General features: G+C 43.4%; 1 protein-coding gene across 2 annotated transcripts in view; it reads left to right on the forward strand.

Annotated features, from left to right (window-relative positions):
* The window catches only part of kcnn1a (potassium calcium-activated channel subfamily N member 1a), a 61268-nt gene extending 35774 nt beyond the window's left edge, over positions 1 to 25494 (forward strand). For both annotated transcript variants that reach the window (XM_036966139.2, XM_090225047.1), the window contains exons 3-9: positions 1313 to 1408; positions 1938 to 2356; positions 13003 to 13144; positions 13410 to 13520; positions 14207 to 14334; positions 18049 to 18118; positions 21734 to 25494. In XM_036966139.2, coding sequence (XP_036822034.2) covers positions 1313 to 1408; positions 1938 to 2356; positions 13003 to 13144; positions 13410 to 13520; positions 14207 to 14334; positions 18049 to 18118; positions 21734 to 22039 — 1272 coding nt within the window. In that variant the 3' untranslated portion in view covers positions 22040 to 25494. The remainder of the gene's footprint in view (positions 1 to 1312; positions 1409 to 1937; positions 2357 to 13002; positions 13145 to 13409; positions 13521 to 14206; positions 14335 to 18048; positions 18119 to 21733) is intronic.
* Positions 25495 to 27964: the final 2470 nt, after the last annotated feature.

Raw genomic sequence — 27964 nt, forward strand, 5'->3', positions numbered from 1 at the left:
ACATGGACATGTGAGTCAGTCAAGATTTTTCCCAACCCTTAAAGAGGTGTGGTGGGGGGTTGGTGTGTTAAAGGGAGTGAGCTTTTGGGGACTGAAAAAACCTTATACATCTGTCAGGTGGATTAATTGGTTTTTCTCAATGTTATTTCACAGGGGACTTCTCAAAACAATTTCAGACATTATAGGGTCTTGAGTGGTGCCAGAGACCTGAGGGGCAAAGCAATCTAGTTGATTGCTAAAAATACATTCGCTAATTTTCTCCCCGCCTGTTACTATATATTGTGGCTGCATGATCAGTGTAATGGCTCGTATTGTAAAGTATGCTTACTTGACCCCACCCCAAGAGAGCATATCAATATCCATTTACAACGACTTGGTCGTCCGCGGGCCTTGACAACATAGCAATGGGCAGCTTTTACAATCGCCCCTGCCAATTATTTACAATGATTCCTATTGTTTTTTTTGTCGCTGTTGTCAGGATTGTGATTACAACACCCCCATCATTGTATAACATGTTTTACTCCCCACCATTATTACAGCTGATTCATCAAATCACTTTTTAGTAGTAGTGCAGGTCCTTATTCCAAAGATCTATGACCCCTTTATAGGCGTTGCAGCTCTAGCGTCCAAACGATCAATTCATCACTTGCACCTCTCACGGTGGGTTGCTTCCTGCTAACGCTACCGTAGAAGATGCACAACATAACTGCTCGGTTTCTGCATCTAGGCTACTATTAGATTGAAAATACCTAGTGGTGGGTTTGATGCATAAATAGTTTGTGTACTGTTAAGAGCCAATGTTTGACCTTTACTTCCTGCTACTGTCGTGATTTGAGACAACACTTTGTGGTGCTGTTGTTTTTAGTTCAAACCCCTTTCCTCAGCTCTCTCGTTTTAAGCTGATAATATGTGGTGTTTTCATTGTCCGTGTTCCTCTCCCTCCTACTAGCTACGTTCACTGCAGAGGGGAACCTTTTTGGAAGATAGAAGTTAGATGGATTCATTTTGGTCTTGTTCGCTCCATCCAACAATATTTCTAAAATCCACACGTTTTACCCACCATGAAGACTGCCTAAATTATTTCACACAACAACAAAAAAAATCTAAGTTGAAGATTTCTTCTATTAATGCTTTTACATGTACAGTTCTGAGGTGAAGCCCAGGTATGACCCCTCTTCTGAAAGTCAACATAGGTTGCACATACTATGTAATCGTCAATAAATATTCTTAATTTATTTTATATATTTATATTTCTCCTCAATATCACTGTATCTCTAAACTATATTTATTGTGTGTCTGTCTCTCACTACAGGAATCTTCGTACTCATTTGCACTGAAATGCCTTATCAGCCTTTCCACTGTTATATTGCTTGGTCTTATAATAATGTACCATGCCCGGGAAATCCAGGTGAGTCGAAATAATGCAACAATTTGGCAGGAAATAACATTTCATTGTTATAATTTATGGGCTGGTGTGGTGATTGCCTGAATTGCTTAAAAATTGAGTTTGATTATTGAGTGTGATGATGCCCGTTATTGATGATTTTTTTTAAAGTATTCAACATTTAAACAGGTCAACTCAATTGGGTACTTTACAGTCCTAATTCAGCTGATTTATATTATGATATTTACAGAAAATGACTGAAATAACTGGTACTTTTTTAAGGCTCTTTAAAATGTGAAGAGTGGCATCTATTAAAGCTGTAATCCACAGTGGTGAAACTGCCATGTCTGTTTGCAATATTACAACAAAGAGGTTACTTCAAACAACCAACACTGTTTTTTTCTCTCTGACATCTTGAACATCATTACACACAAGATAGAACAGCAGAGTATGTACTACAGACTGTAAAATAAAGTTTATAACTACTGTAAAATAAAGTAGGTAAAGTCTGTAAAATAACGCATAACTAAGCTACTTTTTGCTTTTTCCGCAGCTGTTTATGGTGGACAATGGGGCAGACGACTGGAGGATAGCCATGACGTACGAACGCATCTTCTTCATCGTGCTGGAGCTGCTGGTGTGCGCCATCCACCCCATCCCGGGCCATTACCGCTTCACGTGGACGGCACGGATCGCCTTCACCTACACGCCGTCGACGGCCAACGCCGACGTGGACATCATCCTCTCCATCCCCATGTTCCTCAGGCTCTACCTGATCGGCCGCGTCATGCTGCTGCACAGCAAGCTCTTCACAGACGCCTCGTCGCGCAGCATCGGCGCCCTCAACAAGATCAACTTCAACACACGCTTCGTCATGAAGACGCTCATGACCATCTGCCCCGGCACCGTGCTGCTGGTCTTCAGCATCTCCTCCTGGATCATCGCCGCCTGGACGGTGCGAGTCTGTGAGAGGTAAACGGCTAGGGAGTTCCCTAAAGAGGGAAAAACCCAGCCAATCGCCACAGAAACGCATGCCCCCATCGTTGTGCACTGTGTGTGTCGGCACTCCCCCCTTCTCTCTCTCGCTCCCCCTTCCCCCCTTCTCCTTCTCTCCCTCTTCCCCCTTCTCTCTCTCTCCCCCACTTCCCTCCCTCTTTCTCTCTCTCTCCCTCCTTCCCCCTTCTCTCTCTCTCCCTTCTTCCCTTCCTCCTTCTCTCTCTCTCCCTCATTCCCCCTTCTCCCCCCCCCCTCTCTCTCTCTCTCTCTCTCACCTTCTCTCTCTCCCTCCCCCACTTCTCTCTCTCTCTCCCTCCCCCACTTCTCTCTCTTTCCCCCTCCGTACCCCCCTCTCTCTCCCTCCTTCTCTTCTCTCTCTTTCCCCCTCCGTACCCCCCTATTTCTCTCTCTCTCTCCCTCACTTCTCTCTCTCTCCCCCTCCGTACCCCCCTTTCTCTCGCTCCCTCCCTCCCCACTTCTGTCTCTCTCCTTCCCCTTCTCTCTCTCTCTTTCATTCCCCCTTCTCTCTCTCATTCCTTCCCGCTTTCTGTTATCTGTGTCCAGTTGTGTTGTCGTGTTCTGTTCATGCTCACCAGCCCAAAGTAATGTCTTGATGTACCCCCACACACACCACTGCCTGGGTAAAAAAAAAGGGGGTTTCATTAGCTCAGCGATCACTCCACGAGTCCCTATTCCTTGTTTTAATGCTATTTTAGCAGCTTTTCCATAATTCATGAGTGTCTAATTGTTTGTTTGCTGAATGGTTTGTTTTGGTAATGCTGAGCAGCCCCAAGGATCCCCGTTCACATCAGGCTTTTTCTCAAGGGGGCGGTGGGGATTCTCACAGATCTCAGAGTAAAGGGAGGAGGCAGGGAAGAGCACACTTTTTCAGACCAATTACAAGTTTATCATTACTTTGATGTTAAGTTGTCTTCTTTGGTGTGTAGGGGCTGAGGGAGGTGGGATGGGTTGACGTCAGCTCCTGTAATACTTCGTTATGACAAAAGGGCTGTAAAGTCAAAAAGTCAAACAGTCAAATCAGTCAACAGGAACGCGCGCTGCCAATCTTTCAGTCAGTCAGACGGTGAGTTGCTCTCTTACGTTTTGCTTGCTTTTTATTTCCTCCCTTTCCATCTCATACTTCCTTGCTCTCTTAACCCCTCACTAACCACTTCCCCCTGCACCCTGGAGCCACGTAAGGACCAGCAGAGAAAACAGTGTTTGACCTTTGGCTCCACCTCCACATGAAATGGAAAAGAAGTAGCGTGAGGTGCAACTCAAATCCAACTTCACCAAATAGTTTGTTGGCACACATTCAAAAGAACACTCTGTTCATCAAGCCTACAGGAATGAATAGTGTATTGCTTAAGGTACTTGCATAAAGCCTTAAAGTGATACCGTCACAAGGATGGACACACTGTTTTTTTTCCTGTCTTAGATTTAACCATAAAAGATACAGGTGTTGCCAAATACTGTGAAAAGCATGAATAGAACGTATGGATGACATTGTTGGTGTTGTATCTGTCTGGTAATCTTTCAACATTACAAAGGAAAACCATAGAACCACAGGGAAATGTAACCAAGCTCTACAGTCGGATGTCTATGGTACTTGGACGCAACATGCGGCTGGAGTCAACACCATGAAATATCTAGAGTGGCTAATGGGGTCAGGATAGATGATATGCCCACCACACGCTCCGTGCCAAACTAGTCCGCAGCAGTGCATGCAATATAAGGCAGTCCAGTTATGGTTTCAATTTGAAAATAACATGTTTCCGTGTGTTTGGGTAAGTGTTTGTGTGTCGTGTGAGTGTGTGTGTGTGTGAGTGTCTATAATGTTATGTTGTACTTTCTATTTCCCCACTATGCTGCTCCATAGGGATACCATGTGAGTCCTCGCTCTCTAGCCGTGGAAAACCTATCATTTTGCACCGAGCTGGCGCCACTGCTGCCCTGAGTGGGTGAGGGATGGGGGTGGGATTGGGCGAGGGGCAGCCCCCCCCAAAAAAATTGCTATCCTTTCCAAACAGAGTAAGGCAAAGGGGGACTAGGTATTCGCCCCTTAGTCGGCATGAATGTGGCACCCATCCTCAAAACCCCCAAAATATGTCAACAAAGAAAACTGCATTCAGTGGCTAGGAGGCGAAACCTATGATTTGAGCAGCACTTTGAACCAAGCGTCTCTTTCTAAACTGTTTTGTGGTAGCAAAAAGGAGGAGGAGGAAGAGGAGGAGGAAGGTGTTTGTGCTAAAATGGAGCAGCTCCTTCAAGTCACCTTCACCAGCAAGCCTGAGGGCAATTGTCTTTTTTCATTCCTCTTCCTTATGTAATTGTTATAGATCCATAATGTGCCCACTCTTTTCAGCATCTACTTCCAAGATTTGCTGAGGAACAAAAGCTTTTTAGTCCTTTGTGTTCTCGCACATTACCATTCCATTATGTGTCTCCCCTCGAATAATTGATTGAATGATGTCGTAATCGTTAGGTATTCTACAGGCTTTTGTCACTTCTGCCAGCTGATTCAGTTTCCTCAAGACGTGGCAAAGGAATTTAATCTGAGATACATATTCATACAAAACATCCGTGCTTATTTGAGGAGAAAACAAATATCAAGTCATTTGTCTGGTACATGGTAAATGTGGATTTAAGCTCGATTTAGATTTTTTTTTTACCAAATTTCTAACATTTAACCATATTATTATAACCCCATTAACCCGGAAGTGTTTCACGAAAGGCTCTTCAGCTAGGATGATGAATAGTGAGGGTGTTGCTATCCGTTCTAGCACAGTTTACAAAATTTAGTCATGAGGAGTTTGTTTCTTCAAGGCAAATGCAGTGTCTCCAGTTTGAAGTTTCATAACATGGATTGAGTTCTCACCTGTGGTAAACAATGAAACAGCATGGGAGTCTTCATGTTTACTGCTGTCGATCCGTGGTAAACAATGAAACAGCATGGGAGTCTTCATGTTTACTGCTGTCGATCCGTGGTAAACAATGAAACAGCATGGGAGTCTTCATGTTTACTGCTCTCGATCCGTGGTAAACAATGAAACAGCATGGGAGTCTTCATGTTTACTGCTCTCGATCAGTGGTAAACAATGAAACAGCATGGGAGTCTTCATGTTTACTGCTGTCGATCCGTGGTAAACAATGAAACAGCATGGGAGTCTTCATGTTTACTGCTCTCGATCCGTGGTAAACAATGAAACAGCATGGGAGTCTTCATGTTTACTGCTGTCGATCCGTGGTAAACAATGAAACAGCATGGGAGTCTTCATGTTTACTGCTCTCGATCCCATCACTCCAACACACTCAAAAAAAGAGGCGCTTGGTTTTCCAAAGTGCTGTGCGTGAGTTTGGAAATGAATCTGCTGATGCACTGTTACATTGACCACGGTCCTGAGCCAAAGGGCAGAACGGTGTGAGATTGGACGAGCACGGAGTCTGTCTGGAATAGACGGGCGAATGAAAGACACATGGTGGGTGGAGGGGACAGGAGGGGTGGTTGGCTGAGTGGCGGAGTTGGCAGGAACCCTGATGGTACAGTGGAGGGAAGCAATGCTGGTCACTGCCCCCTTGATACAGCTCCAGAGCTCCCCTACTTTATTGAAGATCCTCAGGTCTTTTGGTGTTCTTATCAAACACCTCCTCTTTTGCGTCATGATGCTTTGCAGATTTCCTACTACTGTACCCATCTAACGTGGCATGCTTGCAGTTTTTCCTCATCCCCTCCCCCACTTATTTATCTTTCCTTATTCATAACCAGCAGGCCTAAACTCAGATACACTTGCATGCCTTGCCTGTCCCCCCTCCGGTCCTATCTCCTCTCTCTAACTCTCTCTCTCGCTCTGAAACTAAACTTTTTTTCGAGGTTACATGAGACAGTCGTTTCTCACCCCGGTCTTCCTGGGGAACTCTGGCCATGTAACAACCTTTGGAAAGTTAAGAGACTTTCCCTCATCACAGATTAACAGGGTTGAGTTACTGGCCGGTTACTGACCGATATCATGTGTGTGTTGTTGTCACTTGACCGGAAGACACAGTACACAGCTTCATGTAGAGCGGAATCCTAACCAGAGATACTTGTGCGCTTGAACTTTCACCACAACTAAAAGTTTTGTGTAAATCCCACATTAGTGTCTGTGTGAAAGGTCATGTAGGCCTTCAAGCAGAGTTTGAGTTGTATCTTGTGTACCATTGGAGTATACCTCCACACTGTATTCTTCATGCCTGTTGATATTCCATACAGTAGTTATTACTGACAATGGACAAGCATGACCTAACAATGTTCCAGAACACGATGATGTTGACGTTCATCAAAGAAAGCTTTTGAGGCTATAAGGCTATACGAAAGAGTTTTAGCTTTGCTCTTAAGTCCACAATGCTGTTTGAAGGAGATATCCTGTAGGGAAGTTCTGTGTTATGTCTTCTGATACTTTTACTTGTGCTATTTTTGGTTGCGTTGGCTGTGCTACGGCTTGTATCGCTTGCGTCATATTGTGAGACTTCGTTTCAAATACATGTTATTACCATTTTGTTCAGTAAATGATAATGAAAAGATAGACTTTTATCTTGACTCGACATGTTTGCTAGAATCCATTTGGAGTGCTTGCTTTGCATTTTGGCTGGATGACGCGAGCACAATTAGGTCTGCAGTTTTTTTAATTAGGTCATCCCCAGTTGAGTTTAATCCTATCTGTATGTTTACCGCCTCTGACACCCTCCCCTCTTACATTTCAACAAATTTGTCCCAAAATAATCTCTACCATTGCTCAAATTCTCATTTAAATCAAGGAGACTTGTTAAAATTCCTTTAATGTGCTACGATGAGTTTGCTTGATATGATGAATTCCTGTAGAAAAGACTGTTGTTAGTACATGGACAAGCTAAGGCATATAAAAGTCCCCTTTTAATGTTCTTTCCACTGCAGTGGCTTATATTAGGAGCAAATTAGCCTGTCCAACAATTTGCCTGCTCAGGGCAATAGTAATAAAAATACTGCTTGCTGCTCAATATACAGTATTGCGTTCTCAATAACTGGTTAAACCAGTTTTTCTAAATTTCAGGTTTAATCAGACTTGCATGCAGCATTCCATTCAAGGAACAAATAATAATTTATTTGGCAGTATTGTCTACTCCTATATACTGTTGTCTTTAAAGGTAACAGTTATTGATATCTCTAACAATTCTTTCCAACCAATGTTTTTGGCAAATGTTTCTATGTTACTTTTTAGTACCACAACTGACAACAGGGTTTGGAAGATTCAGAAAACTCATGTCATTTTGATTTCATTCCTCAAATAGCTTAGGTCAGGATTTCCCAAACTCGGTCCTTCCCAAAATCTAAAGCTTAAGCTTCAACCTATAATATACAGCATAGACCAGGGTATTCAAATCTGTGTAGTGCTAGGGCAAAAAACAAAACATGTACCCAGTGGGGCCCCAGGACCGAGTTTGGGAAGCCCTGGCTTAGAAGACACATTGTCAGGCATTGCCACTGTATGTCCCTGGGACAAACCATCTGTTTCTTGCATGAGCTCATCCACATACGGTGAGAGACGGAGATAAAGAATTCTGGGGGAGATGGCCAGGGTTAAAGACCAGATGACATGAAGAGATGGCCAGGGTTAAAGACCAGATGACATGAAGAAATGGCCAGGGTTAAAGACCAGATGACATGAAGAGATGGCCAGGGTTAAAGACCAGATGACATGAAGAGATGGCCAGGGTTAAAGACCAGATGACATTAAGAGATGGCCAGGGTTAAAGACCAGATGACATGAAGAGATGGCCAGGGTTAAAGACCAGATGACATGAAGAGATGGCCAGGGTTAAAGACCAGATGACATTAAGGGATGGCCAGGGTTAAAGACCAGATGACATTAAAGAGATGGCCAGGGTTAAAGACCAGATGACATGAAGAGATGGCCAGGGTTAAAGACCAGATGACATTAAGAGATGGCCAGGGTTAAAGACCAGATGACATGAAGAGATGGCCAGGGTTAAAGACCAGATGACATGAAGAGATGGCCAGGGTTAAAGACCAGATGACATTAAGGGATGGCCAGGGTTAAAGACCAGATGACATGAAGAGATGGCCAGGGTTAAAGACCAGATGACATTAAGAGATGGCCAGGGTTAAAGACCAGATGACATTAAGAGATGGCCAGGGTTAAAGACCAGATGACATTAAGGGATGGCCAGGGTTAAAGACCAGATGACATTAAGGGATGGCCAGGGTTAAAGACCAGATGACATTAAGAGATGGCCAGGGTTAAAGACCAGATGACATGAAGAGATGGCCAGGGTTAAAGACCAGATGACATGAAGAGATGGCCAGGGTTAAAGACCAGATGACATGAAGAGATGGCCAGGGTTAAAGACCAGATGACATGAAGAGATGGCCAGGGTTAAAGACCAGATGACATGAAGAGATGGCCAGGGTTTAATGAAAAGGAAAAAAGCATCACTGCATCCATTTGAACCAATTCCCATTACATTTGAGTAATTTAGCAGATGCTTTTATCCAGAGTGACTTACAGTAGTGAGTGCATATATTTTCATACTTTTTTTTGTGCTGGTCCTCCATGGGAATCAAACCCACAACCTTGGCTTTGCAAGCGACATGCTCTATCAACTGAGTCACGCAGGACGCACAGGGGTGAGTTGTGTACTTCAATACCACCCAGAACAGTGACTTGTTTATGATGTTGACATTCTTCAATGGTCTCTCTTGTGTTGGCTGATGCGGTAGATAGATTGCAATGTGTCACCGGTTAGGTTGTTTTCAACACTGTGAATCAAGTGGTATTCCTGTAGTCTAACACACATTAAAGCCCTTTCTGGAAGGAGTCATTTAGGTCTAGTGCTCTCATCTGTGCATACTTGCAAATAGAGTTGCTGACAAAGTAAGGGAACACAGAGTTTTTTGAGGGAGCGATCTTACAAACAATGACATGTCTACAACACAATGCCTACTTCTATGGGATGTTTTGCAAGGGTGGGAGACATTTTATTTCAGACAATTCCTCTGGTCTCACACTAGGTCGAAAGTGGTGCCAGCTCTTGTCCATGCTATGCCAACACTCTACACAGTATATTGAGAGCTTCAAAATGCCACCGACTGGCTCTGCATCCGTAGCTTCTAGTGCCCATATCACTGTAGTCTATGGACATTTGTCTGAGTCCTCTTCAAGATTCAAGAATTTTGGGGAAAACCTATCTACAGTTTTGTACGCATCTAAAAACAAAAATTCCACACCAAACCATGTCCAGTCATAAATGTAGAGTCACAATAAGAGTATTCTTAAAGCAAATACATGGTGATACAGGGAAACCATACACTGCAATGTTACACCATTGTGGAAATGGAAAACAAACCTCTAGCATTGTCGTGCTCTAATCGCTTTCACCAGCCTAGAATAATTTGGACACTACGGCACTTAAAGTACTCCTCCTACAAAGGCGTAATTGGTGCCGTCAAGAGCAACCATGCAATTTGAGATAGTTCCAGTGTGTAAACCAGATTTTTCCCCAACAACGATGAAGCCAGTGATTGAGTGGAACTCATCATGATACAATAACCAATTAACACAACTGTAGAAGCAACTAACTTTCAGGACATATTTCACCTCTTTCTTTACAACTTAAGTTCACATGAATCACATGAATCAGAGGATAAAATAAGAAGCAGTGTAATATGTTGACAGAAACGACTTCGACCAGGTTCTGTCACAGAGTTAGTGATCTGGAATGACTCATGTATTTGCCTGTTTTAGTCACAGATTGTCTAAAATTAGCAAATGAGTCACTATAGTGTTGTCCCCCTTGCTCTAAGCCTTGTCAGAGAGGATGCTATTGAAGGCTAACGGCGCTGGATTCAGTGCGTATCGCAGAAGTATCACGTTATAGCTCGGTTGAAATTTAAAGGCAATGTTCCCTCGTGGAGACTGCATTCATGGTAAACGCTGCATATGTCGGGCTTTACATTTACATTTTAACACAAATTTTCCGCCATACTTCCACGATACGGATTGAATCCAGCCCTAACAATCCAGGTGAAAGAGAAGAGAAGTCAAAAACATTGAGCTTCTTTTTACTGGTCTCCAGCGTACAGATAAGAGACTGTTTGTAGAAATATTCAACCCCCATCCACTTGACAATATTGTGATATTTGTCAAGGATGGTTTTCACTTTGTCGTCGCTCTCTTTGCTCTCAATATACTGGCTTTTCAGCATGCAGGATGCAAACCTCTTTTTAATGCCTGCATGGTATTGTATCGACGTGCTTTTTTGCATGCCAAAGAGTCGCTTGAACCCACACTATTGACTCCGAGGAAAAAAGGATCATGTTGTTTTTCCTGACATTGAGCATGAAAGCAGAGTTGACGTGAAGGAAGAATCCACTCAAAAAACGTATTTTGGTATTTCTTTAATTAGTCCACTGTTGATACAGTCCCCAAATGTTTTGGATGTCAGCAGTCATGTTTTCAAGATGCTGGACTTTCAAGAAGCAACGTGTCACCAGCCACATTGTATAATGCATTTTGGATCATAATGATTGGGGCGGCAGGGAGCCTAGTGATTAGAGCGTTGGACTTGTAACCCAAAGGTTGCAAGATCGAAGCCCCGAGCTGACAAGGTAAAAATCTGTCTTTCTGAACAAGGCAGTTAACCCACTGTTCCTAGGCTGTCATTGAAAATAAGAATTTGTTCTTAACTGACTTGCCTAGTTAAATAAATGTTTTAAAAAATAATTATGATATGGCTGATGACACACTGTATATTGAGCTTCTTGAAAGTCTAGCATCTTGAAAACTTGACTGTTGCTATGCAAAACATTTTGCGACTGTATCATCAGTGGACTAAAGATAGAAATACCAAAATATAGTTTTTGAATTGAGTTTTCTTTTAAGGACATCAGAGTTCAGCAACAACAGCTGAATGCACGGTTTGTTCCTTAATGAAAGTGATCTGTCTAGGAGGAGATTTTCAAGAATGTTCAAGAGTTCCAAACTTGGTTCATCTACCCCAGGTGTTACAAACTGTATTTCTGCATTGATTAGATTAAACTGTTCCGGCCATTTTTATTCCACATGCTGGATCACTGCTGGATAATCAAGTCATTAGCATATTCCTAATTGTTTTAACAAGGATCCCTTTCGAAGAAAATCTCTGGGAGCAGAAATGTCATCCTCTTTATCCTTAATAGTCATCCTGTGTACTTTTGAGAGCTATTAGTAATCCAGCTGAACAATGTGCCTCAGTATTATGACTCCTCCTAGACAGCACCTTAGCCAATCAGGGATGTAGTATGTAAAGAAAGGTAGGGTTGGGCTGGATGGGTTAATTTTGGGACTTTATCCCACAATGCAAAGGGCATGGTAATGTCATCATCAATGTTGACATTTGAGGTGGTGTTTTTTTAATCTATCTGCTGTTGTTTTAGGGTTAGTGCTATCATGGATCCTTGGGATGTCCCCACCCTAAACACTAACCTTAACCATAACCCGTACTTAACCCTAACCTTAACCCTTACCTTAACCCCTTTAAATGTCAACTTCAATGGGGTGAAGTCAGTTGGGACGCCGCAAGGGTCCCGTTTAGACGTTGTGTTTTAAGGGGCATTGGCTATCGCATGGTTTTCTGCCATTTTCAGCAAACAGAATGATGAAATGAAGTGATTCATTTTGAAGGGATGATGTTCATAACCAAACCTTTGTTGGGGTAGTTCAAACTCTTCACATTACAGATCCAAAGTAGTTTTTCCCCCATTGTGCTGTAAGAAAATAGAATTGACACTCTCCTTTATTTAAACAAAATGATGCTGATGGTCAAATATATTTTCCTCTCTTGTAAGAGCAAATGCAAATGATTTGGGTGCATTGATTCAGAATCTGTTGGGGATGAGTGCTGATCAAAGTGGTTATAGTATTTTAGATTTCCAGTGATTAGTTTGGATTCAAATCCTGTAAGACTCAAACTTAAAAGATCAATTGCCTGCGGTTCTCATAACGCTTAAATGCATAGCTGCATAACTTAATGTATGTCACTTTCTTTATTCCAATCATCTTCCATAATATTTAAATTGCTATGCTAATGAGTAGGAGATGTATGTCTGGATTCATGTCTATTTTTAAATGCTTCTCAATTGATATCATCCATCGTCTCAAGTTGTTTAATAGACACTGATACATACAGTAAATGTTCAGTGTTTTGCTGTGGAGAATTCTCAAACCGCCATCAGCATTTAATTAGATTCTTTAAAAGGATTATTGAAATCAATTGTGTTTTCCCTTCCCTATCATTTTCATTTGGCTACTCATTGAATGATTGAATGTGTATATTAATTTACCACAGAGCATTGACTGAACAGCTACAGTATAATGGAATGTGACGGCACAACTTCATAACGTTTCACCATGTTGGAAACAACATGGATTGGGTGCTTTTTAGATGTGTAGTGCAGGCATGACGGAAGGTGAAACACTATGCACACGTCATTTCTCTCTTCTTCAACCACCTCTGTTAGTTCACGACCTCTCCAGCATGCTCGGCTTTCCTTTACAGTATCGGGTGTCACTGATGTGTATCTTTCTCTGTTTCTCTCTTCCTTACTTTAGGTATCATGACACACAGGAAGTGACCAGTAACTTCCTGGGAGCCATGTGGCTCATCTCTATTACCTTCCTCTCCATTGGCTACGGAGACATGGTACCTAACACGTACTGTGGGAAAGGCGTATGTCTGCTTACAGGGATCATGGTATGTTACTTGTCATTGGAAATTATTTTTTTGTGTGTGTGTTTCATGCAGTATTGCATGACTAATAGACATATTATTCCCATGAAACAGCCATGTTTTAAATCTGAAATCTATTTCTTCAACTTGTTGCTTTATTCTAGAGCAGCTCAACATCTTGAAATGTTTCCCTCCATGCAGTCACCTCACTATTAATACAACAACTCAACTCAACAGTCACCCTTCACATTATTTCATTTCTGGGCTTGACTATGTTTCTGACCAATAGGGAGCTGGCTGCACTGCACTGGTGGTCGCCGTGGTAGCCAGGAAGTTGGAGTTGACCAAGGCTGAGAAGCATGTCCACAACTTCATGATGGACACACAACTCTGCAAACGAGTGAGTTTCTCAAGCTCTCATTCTAGTGGCATCTTTGATCTTCCACCACTGAGCACTACTGTAAATGTCACATCCCTTACTGTACGGGAGGTTATATTACAATAATACAATAACTGTCATTAATGGTTCCTGATGGAAAAGGGTAAAACAAATTCATGTCCCTGGTAAGAAGTTTTTTTCATCGGTTTACCTTTCTCAATTCAGTTTACCTATTTCAATTCAGTTTACCTTTCTCAATTCAGTTTACCTTTTTCAATTCAGTTTACCTTTTTCAATTCAGTTTACCTTTTTCAATTCAGTTTACCTTTTTCAATTCAGTTTACCTTTTTCAATTCAGTTTACCTTTTTCAATTCAGTTTACCTTTCCCAATTCAGTTTACCTTTTTCAATTCAGTTGACCTTTTTCAATTCAGTTTACCTATTTCAATTCAGTTTACCTTTCTCAATTCAGTTTACCTTTTTCAATTCAGTTTACCTTTCCCAATTCAGTTTACCTTTCCCAATTCAGTTTACCTTTCTCAATTCAGTTTACCTTTCCCAATTCAGTTTACCTTTCCCAATTCAGTTTACCTTTCTCAATTCCCTAAAAGTAAATCCACATAGAGTATTATGTTATGAACAGGCAGTTGTTCGGGACACCCTGCCCTTGCCCTAGGGTTCTCATGCGTTTCCTCATTGGTCGGCAGGTAAAGAACACAGCTGCCAATGTACTCAGGGAAACATGGCTCATCTACAAACACACTAAGTTGGTCAAGAAGATCGATCACGCCAAGGTGCGGAAACACCAGCGCAAGTTTCTACAGGCCATCCATCAGTAAGTGTTGTTTCCCAAAGATCATGACTCCATCGTTAGCATGTCTGAAGCCTACGTGGACACATACAGTTGTTTTTACCACCTGTTGTTAAGTTGTTAAATACATGTTATTGTCTTTATTGCTCTTTGTTGTAGAGCTAGTAATAGTAGTAGTGGTTTTAGTTGCACTGCTAACAGTATTTTTGTGTAGATGTGCATCAGTGGAGGCTGCTGAGGGGAGGACGGCTCATAATAATGGCTGGAATGGAGTCAATGGAATGGTATCAACCGCATGGAAACCACGTGATTGATGTGTTTGATACCATTCCATTGACTCTATTCCAGACATTATTATGAGCCGTTCTCCCCTCAGCAGCCTCCACTCTTGTGTTTTCTTAACAGCACTCTCAGTCAGCGACGTCACTGGTGGTCTTTGTTATAATGTCCTTCCTTTCCTACTCTCAGCCATTTCCTGTGACAATATTCTGTGTGTTTGGGTTAGCTAGATGTGTTATTTAGTTGTGTACTAAAACACTAACACGCACACACTCTGGATACCGCACCTAACAAATGCTATGTACACACACACACACCCTGTAATGTAATGGTCCTCCTCCCCCTGCCCTTCCCCTCCTCAACCCTTACCCTGTGCTTACAGTGAGAAGTGTAATGGTTCACTTGTTTCGTGGATGTTGTGGGGTTTAAAACTTTGTACTGTGTTCTGTTTTTGTTTTGCTCTATCACTGCAGAGCTCAGAAGTAAGTTGAGTCTTCTATGTTCCTCCTGTTTCCTCGACATTCTCCCTCTCCATGTCTTCGTTTTGACATGCATGAACCTTCAAATGCTGGATGCCGGTTGTTTTGGTTTTCTTTCAATGTTCCATTTACCCCCATCCTCTGAATGGAATGACAGAAAGCATCAACATTACCACTGATGATGACATGGTAGTGGGGTGTCTGAAGAAAGTCAGAGGCATCTGGCAGTATGAGCTTGTTGGGGCTTGTTGGCTAGGCCGGAGTCCATTCATCAATGAAGTCACCATCTATGATGTTACCATGATTAATATAGAAACAATATGTAGGCTATATTAACCTGCATTGGCAGACCCATCCTTGATCCTGATTTTGTGGTTAACACTTATCTCAAGGGTTTGAAAAGTCAGTTTTTGTGTTGAGGTATTTTTTATATTTTTTATTGCCATCAACACTCAGACATATCAGACACTCACAATAAAGAACACAACTGCAGTGGCCTAGTATCTTAACTCACCCTAGCAGGAAGTACCCTGGAAACCAGCTTTAGAGTCATTTTTGTACCCAACTCTGATGCCTTTCCTTCACAGACGCTATATAGGAAAGAACGGGCCTTGCTGGTAGCCTCTAGTTAGATGAAGCTAAAAACAGAGCCTTTGCTGTGATGTCCTCATTTGCACATCAATGAATGTCCTTGCCTCAGAATTAGCACTTTGGGGAACTTTCTGCCTGCCTCAAGTCACCAGGATGTCGATCCATTTGAATTAATTTTGTTATTTCACCTTTATTTAACCAGGTAGGCTAGTTGAGAACAAGTTCTCATTTACAAGATAAAGCAAAGCAGTTCAACACATACAACAACACAGAGTTACACATGGAATAAACAAACATACAGTCAATAATACAGTAGAAAAAAATATATATATACAGTGTGTGCAAATGAGGTAAGATAAGGGAGGTAAAGGCAATAAAATAGGCCATAGTGGCGAGGTAATTACGATATAGCAATTAAACACTGGAGTGATATATGTGCAGAAGATGAATGTGCAAGTAGAGATACTGGGGTGCAAAGGAGCAAAATAAATAAATACAGTATTGGGATGAGGTAGTTGGATGGGCTATTTACAGATGGCCTATGTACAGGTGCAATGATCTGTGAGCTGCTCTGACCCATTTGATTGATTGGTGTGATGTCATCACTCACATCATTACTTTAAACCAATGCACAAATATCCTCCCAAGGTATTTAAATATTCATTGAAAGTGATTAAAAAAATATTTAACCTTTATTTACCTAATCCGATATAAGTAATCACTTTTCCAGACCAGATCAAGAATGCAGATGCGGTGTTTAGGAAGTGTAGTACAGTACATAAATATCATAAATCAGTCATTTGAAGTACACTTTTTTCAGTGTTTTATCGACCAATGTCATAGAAAAGTGCCACTGGTATAGATACTGTAATCCACATTCACAGGGTATGGCCCTTCCCTCACATACACCCTCCACACCATAAGTGCACATCACTCTCAAGTCACTGCAAGCTCACCCTATGACTGACGTTTCTCTGACGGCCTGCCACTGAGCTAGCTGTAAGGGTGTGACAGCTGGTAGCACACGTAAAGGAATGGCACCTTTATGAAAGGCTCTATTTTTGATAATATTTACATTTCTTGTATTTTTTATTGGGGGGGGGGGTATTTTGTTAGGACTTTTATTTGACTCATAGATTTTTTTTGCGTTTTTGCATGTATTGGTTTGGCGATGATCAGGATTGGGAATGCTTGTATATGCATGCAGGCTGCTCTCTCTCCTCAACGTCCTACCAGAGAGAGTTCTTCTGACAAACATGTGTTGCTCTTCCCCCCTCCACCTTGATGACCCACCCACCTACCACCCCCCTGCCTCTGCCCCCTATCCCCACTCTCTACCCTCTCCACCTCCCTGCCTCTGCCCCCTATCCCCACTCTCTACCCTCTCCACCTCCCCTGCCTCCTATCCCCACTCTCTACCCTCTCAACCTCCCCTGCCTCCTATCCCCACTCTCTACACTCTCCACATCCCATGCCTCCTATCCCCACTATCTACCCTCCCCACCTCCTCTGCCTCCTATCCCCACTCTCTACCCTCTCCACCTCCCTGCCTCTGCCCCCTATCCCCACTCTCTACCCTCTCCACCTCCCCTGCCTCCTATCCCCACTCTCTACCCCCCCCCTGCCTCCTATCCCCACTCTCTACCCCCCTGCCTCCTATCCCCACTCTCCACCTCCCCTGCCTCCTATCCCCATTCTCTACCCCCCCTGCCTCTGCCTCCTATCCCCACTCTCTACCCCCCCTGCCTCTGCCTCCTATCCCCACTCTTTAACTTCTCCACCTCCCCTGCCTCCTATCCCCACTCTCTACCCCCCTGCCTCTGCCTCCTATCCCCACTCTCTACCCTCTCCACCTCCCCTGCCTCCTATCCCCACTCTCTACCCCCCCACCTCCCCTGCCTCCTATCCCCACTCTCCACCTCCGCTGCCTCCTATCCCCACTCTCCACCTCCCCTGCCTCCTATCCCCACTCTCCACCTCCCCTGCCTCCTATCCCCACTCTCCACCTCCGCTGCCTCCTATCCCCACTCTCCACCTCCCCTGCCTCCTATCCCCACTCTCTACCCCCCCTGCCTCCTATCCCCACTCTTTACCCCCCCCGCCTCTGCCTCCTATCCCAACTCTCTACCCTCTTCACTCCCCCTGCCTCTGCCTCCTATTCCCACTCTCTACCCCCCTGCCTCTGCCTCCTATCCCCACTCTTTAACTTCTCCACTTCCCCTGCCTCCTATCCCCACTCTCTACCCCCCCTGCCTCTGCCTCCTATCCCCACTTTCTACCCCCCCCCCCCGCCTCTGCCTCCTATCCCCACTTTCTACCCCCCCCCCCCCCCTGCCTCTGCCTCCTGTCCCCACTCTCTACCCTCTTCACCCCCCCTGCCTCTGCCCAGACTGCGCAGTGTGAAGATGGAGCAGAGGAAACTCAATGATCAGGCCAACACGCTAGTAGACCTGGCTAAGGTAAGAAGACCCAGATATACAGGCCCCGATCCAGGCCACTGCCCTGGCTTATAAAGGCCATGCGGCAGGGTTTTTCAAAGGTTTGCAGCTGGACGCCGGCCGCAGCATTGATGTGTGTGGCATTTGCACTCCAGGTTTCTATTTTAAAATGTTCAGAAGCTGATGCTTTAATGTGTGTTTGCACTGCCAGACCCCTACCGGTCTCTCTTCACCTGCTGTTAAAGCAGTCTGTCTTGGCTTAGGGAATAGAGCATTGGATAGCCATGTAAATAACACCTAAACTCTTTGATGTTCGTTATTCACCTTCTCGGTAGTAGTCATTAGTAGCCTGTTCAGTTGAACAGACAGCAGGGCTTTGTTGGTCCGTGAAGTCGTTTGTAGATTATCCCCTAAGTTTGACTCGGCTAATGACAGATATATGATGATGAAAAATGACCAATTAGCTCAGAGAAATGCATTCTCTTGTTAACTTAATTGAGGGGCTAGAGTCCTGTGGTATTAGTCAGCATCCTGACAAGACATCCTTGATCCTGAATTGTCCTGCTATTATGACTGGTGGAATATAAGGAGGTAGAACACTTCCAAAACACAAACATGTGTTATTGTGGGGGCGATAGCCCCTAACAGTATATGCATTGGTTGAAGAGCAATGTTAAAATCGAATCTCCCTACCATAATATCTATGCCAATATGACACCAAAAAAACTATTTCTTTCCCCGAACGACAGCGTCCACAAAGTGACCATTAGACTTTCCAGCATTTGGACTGAATAAGTTTGTAGGGTTAACAGTTTTGGTTAAATGTATAATTTATCACTCTCACGTGCTCATGTATGTCCATTAACTACCCTTTTCTAGCATTTCTGACTATGCTAACATCTTTTCAGACAAATTTCAGTTCTGAAATAGGACCAAAGCACTTAGGTTGCGCAGCACTAGCAGCTAGCTAATGTAACAGTAGTCCATCCCCTCACCGGGCTCGAACCCCTTGCCTCCTATCCCCACTCTCCACCTCCCCTGCCTCCTATCCCCACTCTCTACCCCCCCCCCCCCCCTGCCTCCTATCCCCACTCTTTACCCCCCCCGCCTCTGCCTCCTATCCCAACTCTCTACCCTCTTCACTCCCCCTGCCTCTGCCTCCTATTCCCACTCTCTACCCCCCCTGCCTCTGCCTCCTATCCCCACTCTTTAACTTCTCCACCTCCCCTGCCTCCTATCCCCACTCTCTACCCCCCTGCCTCTGCCTCCTATCCCCACTTTCTACCCCCCCCCCCCCCGCCTCTGCCTCCTATCCCCCCCCTGCACACAGACAACAGTCACCCATGAAGCATCGTTACCCATGGCTCCACAGAAGTCGCGGCCCTTGCAGAGCAAGGGGAACCACTACTTCAAGGTCTCAGAGCGAGTGATGTCACCAATCGAACCGCTATTAGCGCGCACCACCGCTAACTAGCTAGCCATTTCACATCGGTCACACTAACACCACTTGGATGAGAGGCAAGCTACAAGGAAAGGAAGCTAGCTATATTTTTCTTTCTAAAGTTTTTCACATGGCTAAAGCCATCTGTGCAAACTGTTGGCCTTGGCACTTACATGCAATCACAGCACAAACAAATAAGCACAATTTAGATAGCTGCCATTGCCAGTTAGCTAGCCAACTACCAATAGCCAGTAATGTTAGCTAGCTAGCTACAAGCCAACAAGGCTGTAACTTTAACTGTATGGGCAGTTAGCGATGCACCGGCACAATAATATCTCCCACATTCTTCCACAAAGCACAGTTCATAGTCAACACTAAACTTTGGGAAACTGCCATGCTGCTAATGTATAATACATGCAATGAGAATTGCTAATCTAATGTTAACGTTAGCTAACGTTACTCCATACACTAGTCAACCTGGATTGCTTAGCTAGCTAACGTTACAGCCCTTACCTTATGCCTTTATTCAGTACACTCCCTCCTCTGTCAATACAATTTTCTTAATGTCATTATAATCCAAATTTGCGCTGACTGACTAACACAGTGTCAAGTTACTTTTCAATGTAGCTAGGGGGTGGGGGTGCACCCAAGTCAAACAACACCAACATACTGTAATTGCTTGCTTGCATGACCTTTGGGTAATGAAAAGAAAATGCCATGCTTGTTAACTTGGTTAGCTATGTGACTGTTTTCAAGACATCAACTGTTTTAGACTTTTTTTCTTCTTTTTTTGTAACCAAGCAAGACAAATAAACGTTCAATCAGTACTGAGTGAATGAACAACAACAAAAAGCTTCCTGTCATCACCACTGTCCATTTAAATAGTGTCAAGATAATGCGTCATGACAGGGTTCGTAGAGTATGCGTTAACGTCACCGCCATGGGATCTGAAGGTCCCGGCCCACGCACAGTGTTTGGTGGCTCTTATTAAAAGAGCATCGTTGAGTGGCAATGGCCAGGGACTGTGGTGTGGGTATTACTGCGCACGTCTTGACAATAGTGTTTGAATACGGCCCGTAAATCAGGACGTTGTGAGCATCTGCAGGAACATCTCCCCCTTGTGACACTTTTGATATTCTGGATTTCCCTTGATTGTCTATGCGATTTAAAATGTGGGTCAAAAGAAAAGGGAAACAAAACTATTATCTGAGTTTTTCTGGGGCGAAGCACACTGTCTACCGGTGTCCTAACTAGCTAGCTAGCTACCGGTGTTGCCCCCACCTCCCACCTGCTGTGTAATAGAGTCCTCCTAGCTAACTAGCTAGCACACAGTGGGGCAACAGGCTGGGGCAAAGTACACTGTCTACCGGTGTGTTAGCTAGCTACCCATCCCGCCTGCTGACTACCGGAGTCCTAGTTGGCTAGCTAACTAGCACCCAGTGTCCTTCTCTAACGCTTGGCAGAACACCTGCCTTCACTGTCATTAACAGAACTGCGGAAACAGTGCCGACACCCCATCCTCTTCTTCTGTGGAGTTTATCGGCGGTTAGCATCCAACATAATTTTTTATATTATCCATAATGACTTAAATGGGTTTCTGGTTTTTCGCTTCCCTCTGGAAAATCTGCTGCTAATATTAAATAAATAATCATAACTACATTATTTCTGTTGCCGTTTGTCATTATTGTGTATTTTTACTTTACTTCTATTGCTGTGTTATGCTGTATAATAATGTTGCATAATCACCTTCCAGTGTAAAAACCAAAAAATACAGTTTAATTTATTTAGTGTTCAAAAGCTGTGGTGATATTGATAAGAAAAGATCCCTACCAATTAGTTTTTTCCCTAGTTGCTACCCCTTCTAACCCAGATAGTTATCTTTCCTGTCAACTCTCATATTGACATCAATAGATTCAGATTCCAGTTAGTTGTTTACTCTAGCATGATTTATTTATTAATTAATTTGTTCATTATTATTACCTTTTAAGGGGTCATTTGCAACTGATGTGAGTTCAAAGCTACCAATCTAATATTCACCATATAGTGATAATGATACCATACAGAATTTACATGCATATGCTTTGAGAGCAATTTATGGCAAGTGTCAAACGACTACATTTCATATACACAATAAATACACTTAGCATATAACATAATAGATCCATCACCTCGTCTCTCTCCTCCTCCTCCTGCAGACCCAGAACGTGATGTATGACCTGGTGTCGGAGCTGCAGGAGCGTAGCGAGGAACTGGACAAGCGGATCGGCATGCTAGAGGAAAAGCTGGACTCGGTGACGGGCAGCCTACAGGCTCTGCCCTGTCTCATCTCCCAAGCCATAAACCAGCAGCAGCAGGAATTCCTGGACGGCTTCCTACACCGCTTCCGGCCCACCTCACTGGGCTCAGAGCGCTCCGAACGTTCCGAGCGTTCCTGGACCTCCACCGCCCGCCGGCGTCGCTCGCCCTCAACGGCGCCGCACACCTCCTCTGACAGCGGTTAGCCCCCCCCCCCCTCGGAACCACCCAAAACGACCCTAAACCGCACTACCCCCTATGACAACCCATAACATTCCCCTAACCCCCTAAGCCCCCCTCTACGTCACATCCAAAAACCAACACCTCTATGACTGAACTTCCAGCGTGGGACTGAACTAGAAATTGCTCCAATGCAAACCATTAAAAACCTTGACACATCCACTAAACAACAACCTAAATGACTTAAACCGAGGCAAGTAGAGATATGGTTTATGTTTTAGCCATTGTATGGCTGTTCAAGTTAGCTTTTTTTGTAAAAGCCCTTGTATAGTTAAACTGACTGAGTTTAGGGTTGCTGGGGTGAGAGCTGGCTATCACACCGGAGCGTCCTTAACCCAGTGAGGAGTGGGGGTGGGGGGGATAGGGGTTGTCCATCCGTGGAGGGTCTGCCTGGACTTGCCTGGCCTGGTCAGATCAGTCTACGGGGTCCGAGGAGGATAGATGACACCTTTGTCCACACGGAGGGACACATCAAACTGGTGGACTTCCCTTTTACAAGACAAGTGTCATGGTTTTTCCCCGTAAGCCACGGTGACTGTTTAAGAGGGCCTCTGAAAGCTCTGACGTCAGTTCATTGTTGAATTTCACTTAAGGTGAGGTGGGGGGGGGGGGGGGGGTCACACAAAAGGAGAGCAAGGGGAATGCACATGACATTACTACTGAGTAGGAAAATGTACACGAATGCCAATTTCAAAGTTTCCGTTTCCTTGTTCTTACCAAGGGAAAGTTGAGAGCGACTATCTTTTTTAGTTACATATTGACATGTGATTTTTCAGTGCCTGAATGTACAAATAGTAGAGGGTTATTTAATTACTAATTTCAGAGCAAGTTTTTTACGATGTTAACACTGAATACAAGCATTGCATTCCTTTTTCAGATACATTCCTCTTCAAAAACTCATAGAAATTGTCTTAATGTAATGCATAACATTGCCTCCATTACACAATATCTCTTAACGTTTTGAAAACATATTTTTTTTTAACTTATGCTAACCACTAAAAACGGAATAGGTCAGAAAGAGAGAGAGTGAGAAAGAGAAAAAAAGAGAGAATGTGTTTGAGGGAGAGAGTTCACTTCCAGCTCGATGCTGCGCACTCATACTCACACAAAACTATGAAATGTAGTCTACCTTTTCCATATACTCTTACAAAAAAGGGTTTCAAAAGGGTTCTACAGCTGTCCCCATTGGATAACCCGTTTTGCTCCCAGGTAGAACCCTTTCCACAGAGGGTTCTACATGGAACCCAAAGGGCTTCTACCTGGGAGCAAAAAGGGTTAATCAAAGGGTTCTTCTATGGGGACAGCCGAAGAACCCTTTTAGGTTCTAGATAGCACTTTTTTTTCTAAGAGTGTACAAATCAGAGCTTCCACAGGTATTCAGATAATGGCATGGCTTGAAGTCTGCTGTGAAAAGGTGACCGGCACACAATACCGACCGAACTGAGAAACCAACCCTGTCCCTTGCATGGTTCTGTGCAAAAATTACGATGGAGCAAAACTTTTTGGATGGCTTGACGATTTGCATTTAGATTTGTGTTACTTTTGTTGTTGTTACTTCGATTTCTTTCTTTGGCGGGGGACCTAGGATTTCTAGAGTTGAAAAGCTAGAGAGTTGCAGTAATGTGTTACAGTATAACAAATGCATTCCCTGTCTGAAATTGGCGTGAAGAAAAATCTCTCTAAAAAAAAAAACCCTGAAAGAATACAAATAAAGTACTTAGCTACTTGGATGGCTAGAGACAGTAAATTAGTTCACAGTACCACAAGGTGTCCAAATGACATATTACCTTGACCTCCTTCAAAAGGGTAATGGATCTCCCATTTAAGAAATTATAAGTGAACGTTATAAATCAAGAAAACAGCATCACGATATGACTTACGTAAGGAGAACAAACCTTATCAGAAAGTCAGTTAGACATGTTGTAGTCTGTCGTCCACCAAACAGTCTACCAAGTCTGTACCTGTAAGCATCCACTAGCGGTCAGGCTGTCCAGAGAGAGAGCTCTTGGTTTAATAACATGTTCAGCTTGCTGTGAAAGGGACTTAATCAAGCATGACTCTTCACTGCCGCTCTACACACTAACCATCCACTCCAACTGAGGGATATCACTCCATTACGGTATAGTCAGGGGTGGACTGGGACCAGAAATCGTCTCTGCTATTTCTAACACAACGGCCCTTGAGGCCTACATTGTAAGCCAGATAATTGTCATTTTGCACAAAAAACGAAGTTGGACAGGCCCACTGTGCTAAAAATGGACCAGTCCACCTGGCAAGTTCGCCACTGCTTATAGTCTCTCTTTAAAATCAGCTTTTACACCTTTGAGTTGATTGGAGGGTTACTCGATTGTGCTCTCACCTGTTCCAGGCATACCAGCGTTAACCTCTTCATATGTTTGAGATTTAACTCCTTCATCTGTCATCACCAAAAAAAAGCTCCATACCTAATTATATGTTTTTCGCTATATTTTTGTTCCAACAACCATTTTGATGGTAGGAAAATTTGGTCGAAAAATGGGGGAACCCCCGTGCCTCTCTTCAGATTGCATTTAGTGCATGATACTTAGTATAGCACCAGTAAACAGACATCACAGGTGCTTGAATGTCCTCTCCAGAGAGTCGAGGTACTTCAGCTGGCAGAGAGGAAGCAAAGAAAGAGAGAGAGAGAGAGAGAGAGAGAGAGAGAGAGAGAGAGAGATTAGAGCTATACCTCATTTACTGACAGATGTCCGTTTTGCCCCATGGGGTTTAGAAGCAGCAAGAGTGGGTGTCCCGCGAAAATGACCTCATTGTGGATGTCACAGAACAAATGGGACAAATGTAATAACGAAGGGGCAGATGCAGCGGGGCGCAACTTTCAGGACATTACAGAAATATAAATAGAAAAGTAATGTATAGAGAGGGTATTGCTCTCTGTATTTCACATTATGATAGAGAATGTCAGTTCTAGACATCGTATTTCTTTATGACATGCCCCAGGGTTTTTCTAAACGTTAACTGCCCAAACATCATTCCAATAGCTGTTACAGCAAAATAGAGTCCTCGTTTTATGAAAATAGTCCTTGCCAAAAATGCCACAATTTTTCAAAGAGAGAGAGGGAAATTCATATCAATATGCTGATAATATCTGGTGAGGAAAATAATCTGAATACAATCATTCTTACTTCTATCTAAAAGAACAGGCAAAGCTGGCATCTGATTGTGTTTAGACTAGATAAAACAGGTTGAAAACTAAGTAATGTATACCATTGTTATGTGTACACTGCCACAGAATGCATTTGTAGTAGCGGAATAAACCAATTTTAATGGCTGGCATTCGGTGATGGTATGTTCTCTGTACGTGTTGTTATTTATTTTGCAGGTGACAGTTGTACCAAAAAGAGGAGAACGTCTGGTCATTAAATACTATCTTCAGCTATGATTTCGCTCTCCATTTTTTGTCATCAAGGGGATAGCTAATATTTTGACTTTAAGTACTGTAAATACATGTAGGTTAAACAAGTAGGTGCAACTGATCACCCTCACTTCCTCTGCAACCACACCTACAGTAGGGCCTACATACAGTACCTCAGATTCCTTTTTGACTGTATAGATAGAATAAGGTATCATAACACAATTGCATGTGGTAAATGTAACTGGGTGTGATTTTGGCATCAGTTCTGAGTAATAATGGCAGGTCTTGAAGTTTGCTGGGAGACGGTGACCGGCACACGATACCGACCAAACTGAGAAACCAACCCTGTCCCTTGCATGGTTCTGTGCAAAAATGACGATGGAGCAAAACCTTTTGGATGGCTTGACGATTTGCATTTAGATTTATGTCACTTTAGTTGTTTGTTTTTTTACTTCGATTTCTTTTTTATTAGGAACCTCCGTAAATCCTACTACAGTATTTTACAGTTTCGCCAACTTTTCATGAGCAATTTTGTTTTTGAGGGGAGCCTCCAGGAGCAGAGAAACTGGAACATACTGTGCCAAGTGCTGACAGAGAGCCAGAATGGTCCCGTGTAAGCCACAGACGACTTGCGCTACTCCCGTAAATAAACACTGTGGAAGGGAACGTCCTAAAACATGATCACAAAGTCCTTATTGATAGAAACATAAACACAGTGTTCTGGGGGACATCCGACATCTTAGGCCCAGTTCCAAGGTAAACTATGAGCTGTCGTCACAAATGCAAGGCTACGGGGCCACACCCATTAATGTACGGGCCCGGCTTAACGAGGCTATTTATGTCCACATGTATAAAATGATCCTTTCGACGCTAATTATACAGAGTGGCCGATGGGAGAAATTATGACACACCTCTTTTCCAATAAGTGTCACCCCTCTGTATGATGTAACCCGCACCGAGAACTTGGAGTGTGAAAAGGTCCCTATGGGATGTCAGCGCTGGCAGAGGGAGACATTTATTCAATTATGTTTCCACTGCCTCTCCCTGTCTGCCCCGGAGGTTACTACCAGCTGCAATATGCTAATGCTGCTCCAATCACTTTCGGCTAATGTGGTTGGGCATACACTTGGGGATATCAAAGAGGATAGGAATTGATCCACATTTTCAGCCTTTTTTTTCAATGGACAGTGGTGAGGAGAAGAGGGAGGAGTATAGGGGCTTTCTGTGGAGATGTTTCTTGGAGAGAGCGTCTCCCATTTCTACATCCATCATCCTGCTCACCCGGAGAAGGTCTGAGGGAAACAGGATGAAATGTTACAAATTAGCTTGTCTGTCTGTGGCAGGCTGCTGTGGCTTCTCTGCTTAATTTAGCTGTGAAGAGAGAGACGCCCATTCAGGCGCCCCGAGCCATGAGTCAGGACCTGATCCGTGAAGCAGTGCGTGCCTCTGCGCGTGTGTTGAACATGTCCTCCATCTCACACGATCACTTCAACCAAGGCTATAAATTCAGATCTATGATCATATCTCACTTCTCGTTCAGAAAGCCTCGCATAAAATGTTTTCAATTTTGCAAATTGGTTTTCAGAACATGTCCATCTACGGTAATATTGAACACTGACATCACTAGGCAACACTCTGACATCCCATAATACATCAACCTCTTTTAAGTGATGAAAGTCACCGAAACCAATAAATGACATTTAATAAACAGGGAAGGTCACTTAGAATAAAAACAATATTTGTAACGAAGAAACGTAACGTATTAAACAGATCAGATCGGCTGTCGTGCGGAAAAGAGTTCCCATCTGTTCATTCTCTGTCTATGTTACATTTCTATCTGAGGTGCTCTGGACATTGTTCTCAACTGAACAAGTGGCCTTCACCTTTCTCAAGAACACAACATCAACACAACAGCAGCTGAATAGAGGAATATTGTACAGTACACACTTCAGATGTCCTTGCCTTGAGGTTTCTCCCCATATCAATGTGCACACTGTGCACACATGTACAATACTGTTGACTGTGGAGGAAAAGCTAGCTGGATGACTAAACAATGTCATTGCACAGTGCACTCTCCTACCCACACTCGTGATCGTGCCAGTTGGAATGTTAGTGAGTTCCACAGAATTGAATTGCACTAAGTGCAAAGTTGAGAGAAGACAGGAAGGATATCTTGATATCATTAGGTTTTGAAATCTTATTTCACACGGAAATGGTGTGGAATGTAACATAAACCTTTGTGAGTGGTGTAAGATTGAGTCAAATTGATTGACTGATGGCTGGATTGCTGCATCAAGTCAATACAGGTAACACTGGCCATTGTTTTGGCTAATGTTACAGTAGTGGCAGATTCTGATGAAAATACACACAAAGAGACAAGCATAAGGCACCAATGTCATACCTTACACTCTATAGCAGCTCTATATCAATGTAGGGAAGTGAGCTCTAGTTAGCTCAGTGTCAGCAGCTCCTAGATCATTCTAACCCTGGAGGGAAA

The sequence above is a fragment of the Oncorhynchus mykiss genome, chromosome 28 (genome assembly GCF_057628025.1).
Source record: "Oncorhynchus mykiss isolate SJ-2025 chromosome 28, ASM5762802v1, whole genome shotgun sequence".
Classification (NCBI taxonomy): Eukaryota; Metazoa; Chordata; class Actinopteri; order Salmoniformes; family Salmonidae; genus Oncorhynchus; species Oncorhynchus mykiss.